The sequence below is a fragment of the Rhynchophorus ferrugineus genome, unplaced genomic scaffold, assembly GCF_030347505.1.
Source record: "Rhynchophorus ferrugineus isolate W39M unplaced genomic scaffold, kcgeb_rfMv2 rfM2, whole genome shotgun sequence".
NCBI classification, from domain to species: Eukaryota; Metazoa; Arthropoda; class Insecta; order Coleoptera; family Curculionidae; genus Rhynchophorus; species Rhynchophorus ferrugineus.
In genome coordinates, this window is record NW_027472581.1 from 15,214,205 (window position 1) to 15,229,922 (window position 15,718).

The 15,718-nt window shown below is 29.6% G+C and overlaps 1 protein-coding gene across 1 annotated transcript; it reads right to left on the bottom strand.

The window, feature by feature from the left end:
* Positions 1 to 516: 516 nt before the first annotated feature.
* On the bottom strand, positions 517 to 12,530 carry LOC143189962 (brachyurin-like). The gene is made up of 4 exons (XM_076393980.1): positions 12,395 to 12,530; positions 3,095 to 3,255; positions 2,789 to 3,036; positions 517 to 1,007 (listed from the first exon to the last, which is right to left on the bottom strand). Exons 1-4 carry the CDS (start codon positions 12,476 to 12,478, stop codon positions 700 to 702), a joined length of 801 nt encoding a protein of 266 aa, XP_076250095.1. The 5' UTR covers positions 12,479 to 12,530; the 3' UTR covers positions 517 to 699.
* Between the last annotated feature and the right edge of the window lie 3,188 nt (positions 12,531 to 15,718).

Consider the following 15,718-nt stretch of genomic DNA (forward strand, 5'->3'; position numbering starts at 1 on the left):
TGAACATAAAACTGTTCTTGTGAATATAATGGTATCCAGCAATTACCCCCTTTTCGTTCCCCAAGAAATTTCAAGGAGGAATATGTACATCTCCGCCTTTTTTTTTGACCATCGACTAGTTCGACTGTTTTCAGTCGATAGTTCCTAATCCGTATATCTATATTTTTTTGCAACAACCAGGTAAATATCGATATTTTTAACAGATACCAAAAATTAATTACCTGAAAATTTAGTTTTAAATGTTTATTATATACTCTCTTTTTAGATATTTTATAATTTACATTTTATTTTTTCGGCACCTCTAACCAGTTGACTAGGATACAACATAATAGTCAACAAGAAACAACAATTTTAGTCAACCATGCTGGATGAAACTGCATGTCTTTTAAAGCGGTTTCTAAATTATTCATTTTAAGCACTAATTAATAAACTGTCAGTTCAGATAAACCTCTTGTTCATAAGAGGACTACAAATTATAATTAAGAAAAATACAATATTTTTTCAATTATATTTTATTAAGTAATTGATATAATATTAATCCGTTTTCTTCTAATCGTTTCAGAAACTTCCCCGTTCAATTTCATCATACAAGCGCTCGTGATTTTCAATCAGTATTAGGTGTTATATCTCTCTATTGACAGCGATCGACGAGGGAAAAGAACATTCTATCGGAGTCCATGTCCGACCAACAGCACTTTGTTATACTCCCGAATGTTTTCTAATCCAATCCCTGTGGTAACTTATGTTAGTATATACCGAAGGATAACCCATATCACAAGCGTCGCTTCCGAACGATACTACCCCGATGAGAACATCGCTCTTGACCAAAGGTCCGCCCGAATCTCCATAGCATGCACCTACAGATCCTGTAATTGAATCAGTGCCCTTTGTACATATTTGCGACTTGTTGACATAGGAGAAATACTTCGCACACCATGCGAGGCTTTCAACTTGTAGATAAACTTTCCTCAAAACAGATGATATTCCTCCATTTGTAGATGTATATCCTGTAAAAATTCATATTAATTATTTATGTAGGTCTCTAATTATTATTTTTTGACTCCAAAATATACTTTATGAATAACCATACTGGTTTTGTTTTTATTACACACAATAATTAAATTAACAGTAACAGTAATTTAATTTATTGTATATGTCATAAAATTATATTATATTTTTGTACTGTATGATCAGTACCAACTGATACAAACTACTACCAATTATTTTAACTACTTGGTACCAACTACTACCAAGTAGTTAAAATAATATTTTAAATAGATAAATAGGTTTAGGTAGGTATTTAGCTAAATTGTGTGCATATAGTAGAACAAGTGTATATATAATAGTGAAATAAGTGTAGTAGATAGATTAAATAAAGTTATTGTTTATTTTTATTTAGTTACTACAACGATTATTATCTACATATTTTATTTTAAAATATGTCTCTTGTGTTAAAAATCTAAGTTATATTATTATTAAGTATAATTATTTTAGCAATAACATTATACCCAAATATCTGATTATTTTAGTTAAAAAATACGTGAAGACTTTGTACGCGCCTTTGAAATTAACCAAACCAGATTAGATTGTCAGATTAGATAGTGTTTTTTCATGTATTTTGAAAATGTTTAATACCAATAAAAATTTAAATAACCTTCAAATCCTATATTTTTAATTGCCCCATATTACAAATAATATATATTCCCGACTAGTGCGCCCTCTGATGACTCAGACGCGCAAATCTTGGCTACTAGATTATACATGGGAGGTCGCATTCTATATTTAAGATTTATTTTATTACTATAATTTCAAATAATTTAACTAATTTCGATAATAACATTAAAATGACTGTTTTTATCCTGCAATAGTGTAAAATTCGACAAAGAATGATCCCAGTCACGCCAATAACCAGGTTGGGTAAGACTGGATGTCTTTGGGATGATTTCTAAGTTAGGCGACTCGCTAGTCGGTAGGCTTAATGCCGAGGATCGGAGCCCACGTTAAACTGTAGGTCCAGTACAGATAAATTCTCGTTGGTAAAAAGGAGACTTTAAAATATTAAATAAAAATATTTAATATTTACAAAAATGAAGTGTCACATAATATACATAACAACCCCTTAAAAATGTTAAGTTATTTCATGATAATAGACGTCCAGTAAACAACATCAATACATCAATGAAGTAATTCGTTCATACAAAGGATTTTTTGTGTCAAGGATTTTTTTCAAAGATTTATAGTAACAAACAATGCTCGAAGTGGTTACCAACAGCCTGTAATTTGACAGAATTCGTCTCAATCTATTCGTAAGTTATAACATTAATGTCTTATTCACACACCTTTGAAGCTATAAAAACTAATTATTTAATAATGTATTTAATTGTTCGATGTTGTTGAACTGTTAACAATTCTTTTTGTTTATTAACAAAGAAAAAATGTTAATATAATGGATCTGGAGTGTAAGCGAAGTTCCAATTTTCGGGTATTATTCAGAAAGACTGCAGAATCTTTAAGATATGAAAATGAAAAAACTACATAGATAAAGGTTGTTATTTTAAAGTCAGAAAAATATTCTCCCTAATTAGCCTAGGGAACGGCTTTTTTGAAATTATCACAAACCGAGCGTTATGTTACACGAATGATAGGAGATAGTGGCGAACAGTATTTCATAAAATAAATATGTAATATATATTGTTTAATAAAGATTTAACATTTGAAATAACCCCCAAAACTAAAACCCAATGATTTTTATATTATAAATTAGACTAGATACAACATTAATACATACCCCATCCGGATAACATGGCTGTAGACCCGGTGAAGTTGCAGCAACCATCATCTGGTAAAGCAATCGATTTGATCGAACTGGAAAATGGTATGGACATCGGACTTTTTATCAAGGCAATGTCATTATCCTCCACTTTCTGGCCAGTGTAATTTTCGTGTATGATGATAGTGTTGGAATAGAAGTTTCTTTGCGTCGTTTCACGTACTCTCCATTTATGTGCACCGAGTAAAACCTGAACGAACCTACAGCTAATAGGAAGTGAATTGTCATTAAATAGAACTTATGATACTGAAGATATATGCTTACTCCCAAACACAATGAGCTGCAGTTATGACGTATCTGTTTGATATGACAGCACCGCCGCAGAAATAGGTGTCATCCACCAAAATAGCCGCTTGATATGGAAGAGAATGGGGGGAAACTTCTACTCCACCGACAACATATAATTTATCTGATCGTGGCGTAGGCTGTAATATTAATAAAAATAGATAGCAATTATTCTCTAAGTCTCAACTCATGGTGGTACATCAAACAAAAATTATTATCTGTTGGAATTCATTCATAGTATTTGAAAAAAATAGTTATATAAATAAAATCGTAGAAATGTATTTTCAAAAGTATTGTCTATCACTTTTATCGATTTTTGAATGAGGCATGAACCCTATCTTCGATCCTCTAAATTTATAGGAGTTTTGTTCACGTGTTGAAAATTATTTAAAATATTCTTTTAAGTATTCAACATTTCTGTCGAAACTTCAAATACATTTATACAAAAAGATCTAAGTTCTTAAGTACGATATAACTTGATTATTTTCATGCACACATACTAGTATTAACGCTACTACGTGTGTCTGTAATCGTTGCTGATTTTTTTCGCTAATAACCTAGTCATATAAGCCAAACAAATTGCTAAACACACTGACTCTTGAAGTTTTGAAAGAACTATTTCATGATTGATATCTACAAATACTAAATAATATAATACTAAATGGAAAAGTGTTATTTTGGAATGGCATCCATAAATTGCCTAAGAGATAGTACAAATTTTATTTTCTAATACTCAAAATAAATGCAAATAGCATCAAAGCTATAGGAAGATGGATATCTACAAAAAACTGATTTTAGAACCTTTGATCTTTGATATTTAAATACGCAAATACAAGATTTTATGAATCTTTTGAAACGTCTTTTAGAATATTAAAATATAGGTTTACACGGATTTGTATGAATGACTAATATGACTAATCATAGTCAATTTTAAAGTTTTTTGTACATAAATCATCAAGAATTAAGAAGTCGTTTTAGAATCAGACAATATTTTCTATCTCAATATATTCTAGTTAAAAAGAAACACAATGATGCCTGATTAGTTCGAACACGTAAACGAATGAGCCTGTCAAGGTCGTCTGGTTGTCAGACGTATGCAAAATTCTTGAAAGCAACAGTGATAAAAGGTTATACCTCTAACCTATAAACTATTGTGGCTGTATAATTAATTGTAGTTTTTAGATGTATTATAACTTTGAAATAAATTATATTTCATAACATTTTTGTTTAATTATTTTATTCGTTCATTATGTTTATTACAATTTTGTTGTATATCAAAACCAAATTAAACTAAAACTCAGAGTTGATGCGGCAACATAGCGACGTTTTGATGTCACAAATTTAGATGACGTATGTACAAAATAACTTTGAACACACTATAGAATACACTTTGTTTAGTTAAATAGTAAAACATTTATTTATTTAAAGTATTGAATGTTTCATTCTATACATTTTGCTCATCTCTTAGGCAATTTATGTATGCCATTCCAAAATAACAGTTTTCCATGTTATTTCCTGTATGTAGAGATAATGTAATCATTCAGAACTCGTAATCATGAAACAGTGCTTTGAAAACTTGATTCTGAGTCTGTGTAGAATTTAGGTTACAAATGTTTAAAAATAAGAAATTAACGCTAGTGACAAAGGCATTCATGAGTCTTCTGCAAGACTTGTAGTCATCAATATATATATATATATACTTATTCTAGGGGTAGAGGGATAGCAAATTGATATCCACATTTTGGAGCTCATAAGGAACCGCAATGCTCCTTGTTTAACAATTAACAGGAAAGGTATTAATAAACATTGTGGCGAAATTGGGAGGATATATAAGATGGAATGACTATTCTGAGTAGACGAGTAACTTCAGGAGGAAAACGAGTTATATTAAATATGTTATCGGACAGAAAGCTTTTAATTAAGGAGGTATCTACGCTATGCGATTGGTAGAGTGGTGGTGGCTACACAGACTTATGACAGGGGGGCATCTAGTGAGATCCTGAGTATTAAGTGTTGAATAGCTTCAAGGAAGATATTGATGAACATGGTAAGTATATCTCAGCAGAAAATCTCGAATAGATAGTGAATATACATATTATAAACACACAAAAATACACCTTTATTTACCTTTAAATGAATTTTATAATTTGTTGCTTAAGACGACACAGCAATCTTAGCATCCCATGAAGATCCAGTCACAGCATCAATAAACCTACAAAATCACCTGGAGCAAATACAATTATGGTTGAAGACGCGGCGCATTAAAGCCAATGAAACAAAATCCACGCATGTAACGTTTACCCTGCGTAGAAGAACATGTCCACCAGTGAATATCAATCATCATCAACTCCCCCAAGCAGAGCATGTTAAATATCTTGGTACGCACTTAGATCGACGCCTAACCTGGAAGAAGCACATACTCTCTAAACGGAAACAACTTGGACTTAAATTGTATCAAATGTATTGGCTCATCGGGCGCAAATCCAAGTTATCATTAGATAACAAGGTATTGCTGTATGAGTCTATACTCAAGCCCATTTGGTCATATGGAATCTAACTATGGGGTACCGTTAGCAAATCTAATATATTCATTGATGCTCCGTACTATATTTCAAATAAAGTAATACAACGCGATATTCCTCTAGAACCTATAACGAGTGTAATCCAACGTGTTTGTGTGAAGTACTTCGAAAGAGTGTCGGTGCATCCCAATGTACTAGCTAATTAGCTAAATATACGACATAATAGTGAAGTGCATAGACTAAAACGTTTAACACCACCTGAACTGATTACTGGACATATGTAGACTTTAGAGTAAGCTTTAGAATAAGACTAATTAATTAAGATAATATTTTATACAGAAGATAATGAAGTGATTTTCTACATGCCATGTATATATAATATACAATATAGATATAAGAAATACTTATTGCCTATAGGGCAGATTCCGGAATCACGAAGAGTAAAAAAAGAAATAATTTGTTGTTTAAATAAACCAACTATAAATCAAGGAGATAATTAAATCGTTTATATAATCTTCCAAATGTAAATTTCCCAAATATAAATCATGTTTTCTTCGAAATTCCACTCAAATTAAATTTAACAAAAATATAAATTATACAATAATTAAATAAAGCAATTAAACATTGTACATCTGTAAGACGTACAATAATCGGCTAAATATAGTTTTATTATCTATAATATTAATAGCATATCTAAAATAGTATTTCCTTGTTATATATGATTCACTAATTCATATGATTTATGACTTATTTTTCTCTTTGCTTTCTCCTGTAAAAGCTTACGTAAAATTATATCTAACTGTTTACTAATTTTCATATTTGGCAGGAAGTTATTTAAATCGCTGGATTAGTTAATCGAAAATCGATCAATAAACAAGCCTAATGAATGAACCGAGAACTAGTAAACATCTATAGAGTAATTATATCAATTATGTATCCTATGTCGATTAATAAATTATAGAACAAAATAAATGGTGTCGCTAGCAAAACTATTAAAGTTAAGGAATAAAATCAAAATAGATAATTAAGAATAGTTTTATTTTCGTAATCTAACAATCCGTTACTTGAGATAAGATATTGTTTTAGATAATATAGATTAGTTAATGATACAGCAATAGCAATAATAAAACCATTGTTAATTAAATGTGAACGGTGAGAAAAAGTTTTTGCTCAGTATACTAATCTTAATAAATCACTAGACATTTAATGCATCATCATCATAATACATAACCAAATAATGGCATTAAAATATCCGACTTTTAAAATAGGAATGTCGATATTCAACTTTTGAAATATCCAAACCTATAAGTACCGATATGAAAAATATATTATCAATAACTAGATGTTTTTTTTCATATTATTTTACAAATATATTTTTTTAATATTGAAAAATAGCTAGTAAAGTCAATATCGATAAATCGATATACCGATATTTTTTCACCATTCCTACTTTAGTGTCTAAAACTAAATAAAACGATAGACTTTTTAAAAACGGTCGGTAGCAATTTAATGGAATTAAATATGATGCGTGTAAGGTATTAAATAAAATAGTTTTTATATATTATTTGGCATTATTTCGGTATTATTGGCATTGTTTGACATTTCAACACTTTCACTGTGATATCTCGACTTGCTTTAACACCACTTAGCATCCATTAACATTTGTTAACAGTCACAGACATATGTTAATGCAAATTTTTGCACTACATTATACTTGATAGTATATTTAATTTTAATTATATCATGATATAAGTATAATATTTCATAACATTTTAAACCATTTCGTGTAATTTCATAAGGAGAATTATTTCATAGTTTTAATAATATATTTGGGCATCATTTAAGTGTTTTTTAAATATTTATTAACATTCATTGACATCACTTGAAACTTTAATTACAATTACATTTTAATGCATTTTGACATTACATAAATTTTCATCATCACTATGTTTTATAATAATGCACGATAATTCGTTAATTTTTAAAAGATTTTGTGTCATACTTTTATACTCATATGTTATATTTTTGAAATTCTATGATAATATATCTTGTTTGGATACTGCGATAGTCCATGACAGTTTATTATATTTTATATCTTGACATTTTATATCAAGAAATACTTTCTTGACGTTCCACGATTAATATTACTTGATTTAAAATAACGTATTATGACAATAAATGCAGAAAATTGTAAAAAGGAGATTAAAAGAATTAAGCGTAACTTATTCTTGTTTATTGGTACGTAAATTATAGACGGATTATTGTCACACGAATGAATTATAAATAGCAAACAGGTTAGCATCTAATGGGCGAAAATATCGAAGGGAAAATAGAAATTATTCGTTGTTTCGAACAAAATAAGGGTTCAATTAGGAATTTAACGGGAAACTTTGGAAAGCCCGGGCGAGCCTCATTAATTATGAATGTTTGATGAGCGGTGACATAAGACCAAGTTCGGTACTGTAACGCCTTAAATTTAAAGAACTAAAGACTAAAGGTATTTTTAAATTTTTTATTATACACGCTACGGGGGGATCTAAAATTCATTTATTTGAAATAGATCCAAAAATTACATATAAAATTGTTGATAGGTTTCCGGTCTGATTTAAGCATTTAGAGTACTGAGTGTTTCAAATGGTTTCTAAATTATTGTAGAGAAGACAAGAGCTAATAGACGTATTACTTTGAGAGAAAATATATTTCACCATCCATTTAGAAATTATTTAAAAATAAATTACTTAGCATTTTATTATTAGAAGATCCAATAAAATATATTAAAACGTATCACGTGATATTTGAGTGTCTTAACGCTAAATTACTTTAAAGCAATTGGTCTTAATAAAATACATTAAATTTTATATATATTTGGGATACTACTGCTTTCTTTCATTTTTACTGTATTTTATTCATTCTGCTCTAAATGTGTCATAAAATGTTATGGCATATATATAATTCCTAACATTTTAAACTACCTCGTGTTATTTCATAACATTTTACAACTTATTTTTTTTTAATAGGTCTGGACAATATATGTGATTTCACGTTATTTATTGATACTGCCCGTCATCTGTCGACTTTAACTTCATGACACCGCTACATTTTAATTCGGTTTGATGTTAGATGAGTCTTGTCATGGTGATACTTTATCATATTTATATGTAATATATGCTATATATAAAATATAATATTACAACTATAAATTAATCATAAAGAACTTACAACATATAATGTTATTGTATGAATTGTATCGGCTACATTTGTAACCAACTTCATGTAGAAGCCCCACTTCTCAATACGTATAATTTCATCAAAATGTGAAAAAAAACTTGTGCGAAGCTTATAGCAACCACGCACCATCGATTTCATCATGTGAATATTGGATTTGATATTTTAAAAGTGGTGATTTTGACATCGAAGTCAAAGATCGTTCTGGGTAACCAGAAACTGGATGAAATAATCAATGTGTTCGGCATCGAATACAACTTATTCGTTTGAATCGAGCACTGTGCGAAAAATGGCTGGAATACTAAGAATTCAATAGAAAAGTCTCCGGCCTGACACATAGATGGCACTACTGGATTTAAATCCATATGTTTTCCAGTTGGCGCTAACCCTCAAGAATGTATGTATAAATTTAACAGCTGTTGGATCATTAGTTTATGAATTATAACATTTTGAGTGAAGTAACTTTTATTATAGTGAAAAAAATTGATAAAAAGGAATTTTGCGTGTTGATAAAATATTGCTTTTTTGAAGGGAAAAATATAGTTGAAGCAAGAACTCGGCTTGATGCTGAGTTTCCGGACACTGCCATCAAGGATTGGTATACCAAGTTTAGACGTGGTGAAATGGGCACCGAAGACGGTAAATGCAGTGGACGCCCAAAAGAGGTTGTTACCGACAAAACATTTTAAAAAATGCGCAAAATGATTTCGAATGACTGTAAATTGAAACTGAATGAAATAGCAGATACTTTAAAGATATCAACTGTACTTGTAGATCATATCATTCATGAATATTTGGGTATGAGAAAGCTCTGTGCAAAGTGGGTGCCGCGCAAGCCTACTTTTAACCAAAAAATTGTGTAACCAGTTGATAATTCGGAGCAGTCTTTGAAGATGATCAAGTATAATAAACCCAAGTTTATTGTCGATATGTGACGATGGATGACACATGGCTCCATCATTTCACTCCGAAGTCCAAACATCTGAGTGGACTGCACACGATGAACCCGCTCCAAAACGTGGGAAAAAGCAACAGTCGGCTGGCAAGGTTATGATGTCTGTATTTTGGGATGCGCATGGAATAATTTTCATTGATTACCTTGAAAAAGGAAAAACCATCAACAGCAACTATTATATAGCGTTATTGGATCGTTTGAAGGACGAAATCGCCGAAAAACGATCGCATTTGGTGAAAAAGAAAGTGCTGCTTCACCAAGAGAATTCATCGTGTCTCAAGTCAGTGAAAACGATGGCAAAAATCCATGAATTGGGCTTTCGAATTGCTTCCTGATCCACCGTATTCTCCAGATCTGTCCCCAGCGACTATTTTCTGTTCCTAGATCTCAAAAGAATGTTCTCTGGGAAGAAATTTTCGTCGAAAGAAGGGGTGGTCGCCAAAATTGAGGCCTATTTTGAAGCAAAGAACAATTCATACTACAAAAATGGTATCGAAAAATTAGAGGGTCACTATAATCAGTGCATGACTTTTGAAGGGAATTATGTTGAACCAAAAAAAAAATCTTGCCAAAAAAATGTGTTTTACTATTGTAGGCCAGGGACTTCAATTGACCTGTTAGCAAAGACACAAGAATGATATGATGACATTTTTTGTGCAAATATTAAAAAGAGTTCCTTAGAGATGGAATTCGTAAACTGCCTGAAAGATTCATTCATTTGACGTCATTCTGTGGACAATAATTTAGATAAAATATATTTTATCAATTTCTCACAATAAAATTTCAAATAAAAAAAAATAGAATTAATTTATAGGCCTAATATAATTTCTTGAAATGTAAATATGGTATATTTTATTGTAAATAAGAAGAATTTTTGACTCAGTGAAAAAGAATATTGAAACCATAAAAAAAATCTTATAGTATATGATTGTGAAATTGAATAAAAAGCTGAAACACTATGACAATCAATACTGCCAAAAGATACGTGAATATCCAGTAAATTATTGAAGCAGATATAGCTAGAAAAAATTAAAATGAGTATCTGATTCATATTTTGCCTAAAACTCTAGGAACCTGTATTTTCTTGACAAAATTCATGTATAACTTTCTGGCTATGTATTGTGATTTGAAATAAAATAATATCGCTGGATGATGCTACAACCTATTCACCTAGTAAAGTAATTAAGTTGTGAAAAATATTACAGCCAATACTGTTGCAATTAAGTAAATTATATGAAGCCAGTGAAACAATGAAATGGGTTGGACCTGATACTTGAAGAATTGTTGTCTAACTAATTCAGTCCCATAAAATTATGGTGATTTTTAGGAAATCACTTTTTTCCTATAGGACTAAGTGTTATTTATTTCTAAAAATGCATCATTTATTTTGTATTACGTGACTTGGTGAACAACGAGTTTTATTTTAATATTTGTTGATAAAAATAGGTTGAGTAGCTTATTATCATTTTAATCATATTTAAATGAAAATATGTTTTCAAGAATTTCGACCCTGTATGATCACGTGGCGGTGGTTTTTATTTAAATTTATTAATTTTATAGATATACGATAAAAATTAGTCCAAATAGTGTATATACTAGTTTACATAATATTTATCTTAATACCATTCAACAAAAGAAAATATAGTAACTATGTCGCTTAAAGATTTTAAATTATTTATGGAGACATCACTAAGCAAGCTCAACTCATGATAATTTCATTGAGCTGGTACTATTCTTTATTAATTGATGTGAATATATTATACAGCATTGGGCTAAGCCGTGGTACAATAATCAAATCGGTCAAATGAGTTGGGTGATGTTTAAGGAATTCCCTAAAATAACGTATTTGGAAAAAGGAAAATGTTACAGCCAACGCTTATTAAGATTCTGACAGTTTCCTTGTACTTCAATATTATTTTTCCCAAAGATTTCCTCGTAATATTTAGCCTGATTAACCATCGATCATTAAACGTATAATTCTAAAAGGAAAAAGGTACGTATTTTAAATTAATGCAAATAAAAGCAAAAAAATGTATCAACGAAATGAATGGAATTGGTGAAGAGTATCTTATTGTAACAATGTTAGAATAATAAACGTGAAATATAGATAGACTAATAATTATGATTTTAAACAAGAATCAGGAAACATCATGATATATATTGTTTCACTTTTACAGTTGTTGTGTTATAAAATTAGTTAAAATATTTAAGAATTTGTACATTTTTTGAAAGATAGAAGACATTTTCACACACAGGTCACAAGTAGACTTTAAGTACATGTATCCTAAGGTATTATATCGATCTGTAGAATTTATCGTACTATTTTCTTAATGTATAATAAAAAAAAACAAAGAATTATGAACGCTTTAACTATTTTGAATCTAATAATCAGAAATAAATTGGTACACACTGTACTAATACCGAAAACACTTTTTAAAAATTTTATAAAACAAAAACGATGTAGTCCATCAATCAAATTCTATTATCAATAATATTAATTACTGATTTCGAATTTTATCAAAATATATTCGCAAATATACTGGCACTAAACTGATTAATAAGAACAACAGTACTTACTCTGTTGAAGTTATAAGCCAACGCACAGCTCAGGTAATAAAACAGAAAGATATAGTTCATACTGGTGCTTCTTTTGCGATACATCGAAGTGTTTAATGGCAAAATATCTGAATGAACTCCTAATCTATGTCATCTACGTATTTATATACCGTTTATAAGTGTTTAAAAATTGATCTTTTAGATTTAGCTGCGATAGATCGAAGATTTGCAAATATACGGCAATTATTATCAATGGTAAAATACGATATTTGTTTGGTTAGGGTTTTTTTTTAATTAAGTGAATCTTATTGGTTTGTTTTAATGATCAGGTGAGTAGGAATTAACAGTTTCGAAATAATTTCTTTGATAATACGATGAGATTAAAATAATTTTCATTAAAAATATTTTTCATCAGCTCGTAGATGTGTGGATATTGCAGTGTCACGAAAGAATATTAGTATTTATTTATTTAATTTTAATCTTGAGGGTCCTTATATAGTTTGATAATATTAGTAAATTAGATGAATATAATTCTGTGGAGATTGTATGTATTCTGAAAATTTTCTCATTTAGGCAAATATTGAGAAATTGGAACACTAGATACTTAATAAAAATATTTTCCGGCTTGGTTGGCGCAGTGGTTGGTAGGTGCACCGTCCTCTTGCGATAGTCGAGGGTTCGAATCCTGCTGTACCACATAATCTTCTTTTTTAAAAACGAAACAGTTTTCAACCATGGTAACCATTTGTACCTATCCCGTCGCGTGTAAATGTCTGGTAACTGTTCTTTCATCAACTGCTAAGCTGTGTGCTAAGATTTGTGAAAATTTTAAATTGGTTTTTTCTGGAATAAACCTTGCACTATGCTATCTTCGAATTTTCTTGACCCTCCAAGCCTTCTGAAGTTTCTAAAAGCATTTGATGATTATTTCAAGTAAAACAACAAAAGGAATGATAGTTAAAAATGCAACTTAGCCTAGAAACATGTCAAAAACCATCGAATTTAATAGTTAAATTAAGCTATATAATAGAAGTTCACGAGTTTGTATCCTGTTTTAGGCATGTGTGCTTGTTATTTCTTGAAAATCGTCTGAAAAATCTTGCCACAGACCAGAAAGCTACAAAAACAATCAGACAATGAACGAATGATTGTTGAATATGTAGTTACCAAATTAGCAATAAGATTCGATGACAAATCCACCAAGTACGAATTGGGAAATAGAAGGAAATAACACTAAAAAATATTTCCCAACAGTCTTGCTGTTTTTTTTTCTCAAAAATTGACAGATCGCGTGGGAAGACTACTAAATCGCCACAACATGAAAGTTTATATACAGACCAGACTAGAGGGTGCCACAAGCGCTCCTTAACCACAAAACTAAAAGAGATCCGTTAAAAGAAATAACAGAGGCGCATGATGATATTAGTCAGTACTGGTTGAACATATAAAGCATATTCAGAGGTTGAAATTCCAACATTTTCAACAGGTACGTGTTGATTAGTCTATTAATGTGACTTTTTAGCCTACCCTCATAAAATTTTAGTCAATTTTAAGAAAACACAAAAATAAAAGTAGCCAAATGATGTATCAAGGAAATCATAGACAATGGCGAATCAGAACTTCAGTAGGGATGATGTTTAGTGAAAAATATGTGCTGGTAGCTAAGCGGAGTATTGGTTGAGAAAGTATATATTTCATGAATATGGACATCATATTACATTTAGTCTTTCAAAACAAAGTAAAAAACAAATAAAACTGCGCATAACAGAAAATACAAGAAAATAATCATTGATAACCGACGCATCAGAAAATATTTGGTAAATGCGATACTACAGGGAAACAAACAAGATGTGATATGACTTCTAACTGAATTGATGTTGTGTTTTTTTATTAAATAGAATATATCATCTTTATTAATGATATTTATCGTCTGCATTTGTGGGATATCGGCTTGTCTTATGTCTGACAAAATTATATCTGTTGTTACACCAGATTTCAATTTTCCAATAATAGCATTTTTATCAGATTTCAGAAGATACCTTTGCAATAATCTTCAAATAAGTTCTGTTTCCATATTATTTAACATATATTTTGTTCCATAACATAACAACATATAAAAATCCACAAAATTAGTGTTATAAAATGATAATATTTTACTAACAATTCATACCTTATACTAATATTTTTGCATTATCTGCCGCTAATTTTGTAAATGAAATAACTATTTGACCTCAGCAAAAAATATAAATACAAAATTAACCTAATAATGACCATATCCTTTGTTCCATAATAATCTACAAAATTATAGTGTTATAAAATGATAATATTTTACTAATAATTTATACCTTATACACTTATTTTCGCAATATTGCTAATTTTGCCAATAAAATAATTATATTACCTCAACAAAATGAATACACAATTAGCCTAAAAATGACAACTAACCACAACTAAGACTGTGATACGGAAGGAGTGGTAGAAAAGGACACGAATTTTGAAAACCGTCACTATATACTGTATATATATATATATATATATATATATATATATATATATATATATATATAAATTGTGGAAAATATTCATAGAAATATATAGAAATTCTTCTTAATCCTTTAGATCCGCTTAAATAGTTCCCTTTCCAGAGCGCTGAGCATAGGAAATAATTTTTAATCCTAACTATTTCATCTAAAAAGTAAAACAATCCAAATTTTCTTACCAAATTACGTCTGTTCAAGAAAACGATAATATTTTGAAAATAGTAGAAATCTAATATTATTGTTTTACTTTGATACGATAGAAGAATGTATAGAGAAGGTTCACATCAATTCCAAGTAGATAAAAATTTCAGTAGAGGTTGGGATATGCCGCGTCACTAGAACAGATATATCTTTGAAAATAATTTAATTGTTGAAAAATACTATTAAAGACACATTCTTAAAAAGATTAAGTTTTAATGAAGAAATAGAATAAAAAAAGAAGAAAATCAATATTTTCTAGAACAAAAGCCTCCTTAAATGCATAGTGTTATTTCCTTAAAAAAATCAGTATTGTTGATAGTCACTAGATTTTTAATAAAAATAACAATAACCTTTATAAAAATTGATGGTTATAACAAAAACTAGAAAAGTAGGAAGTAACTAAATATAATAAAATAAAAGTAGGATACAACAGGTTAGAGCTACAGTCAAATATTTTGAAATTGAATATATTAGAATACTTCAGCTTCTGCATCTTTCTATTACATATTATAATACAGATAATAACTATCAATAACATGTAATAAAAAGAAGCAATAAAAAAGAAATCATTTTTATTTAGACTAGCTGATTAGATTTAATCTGA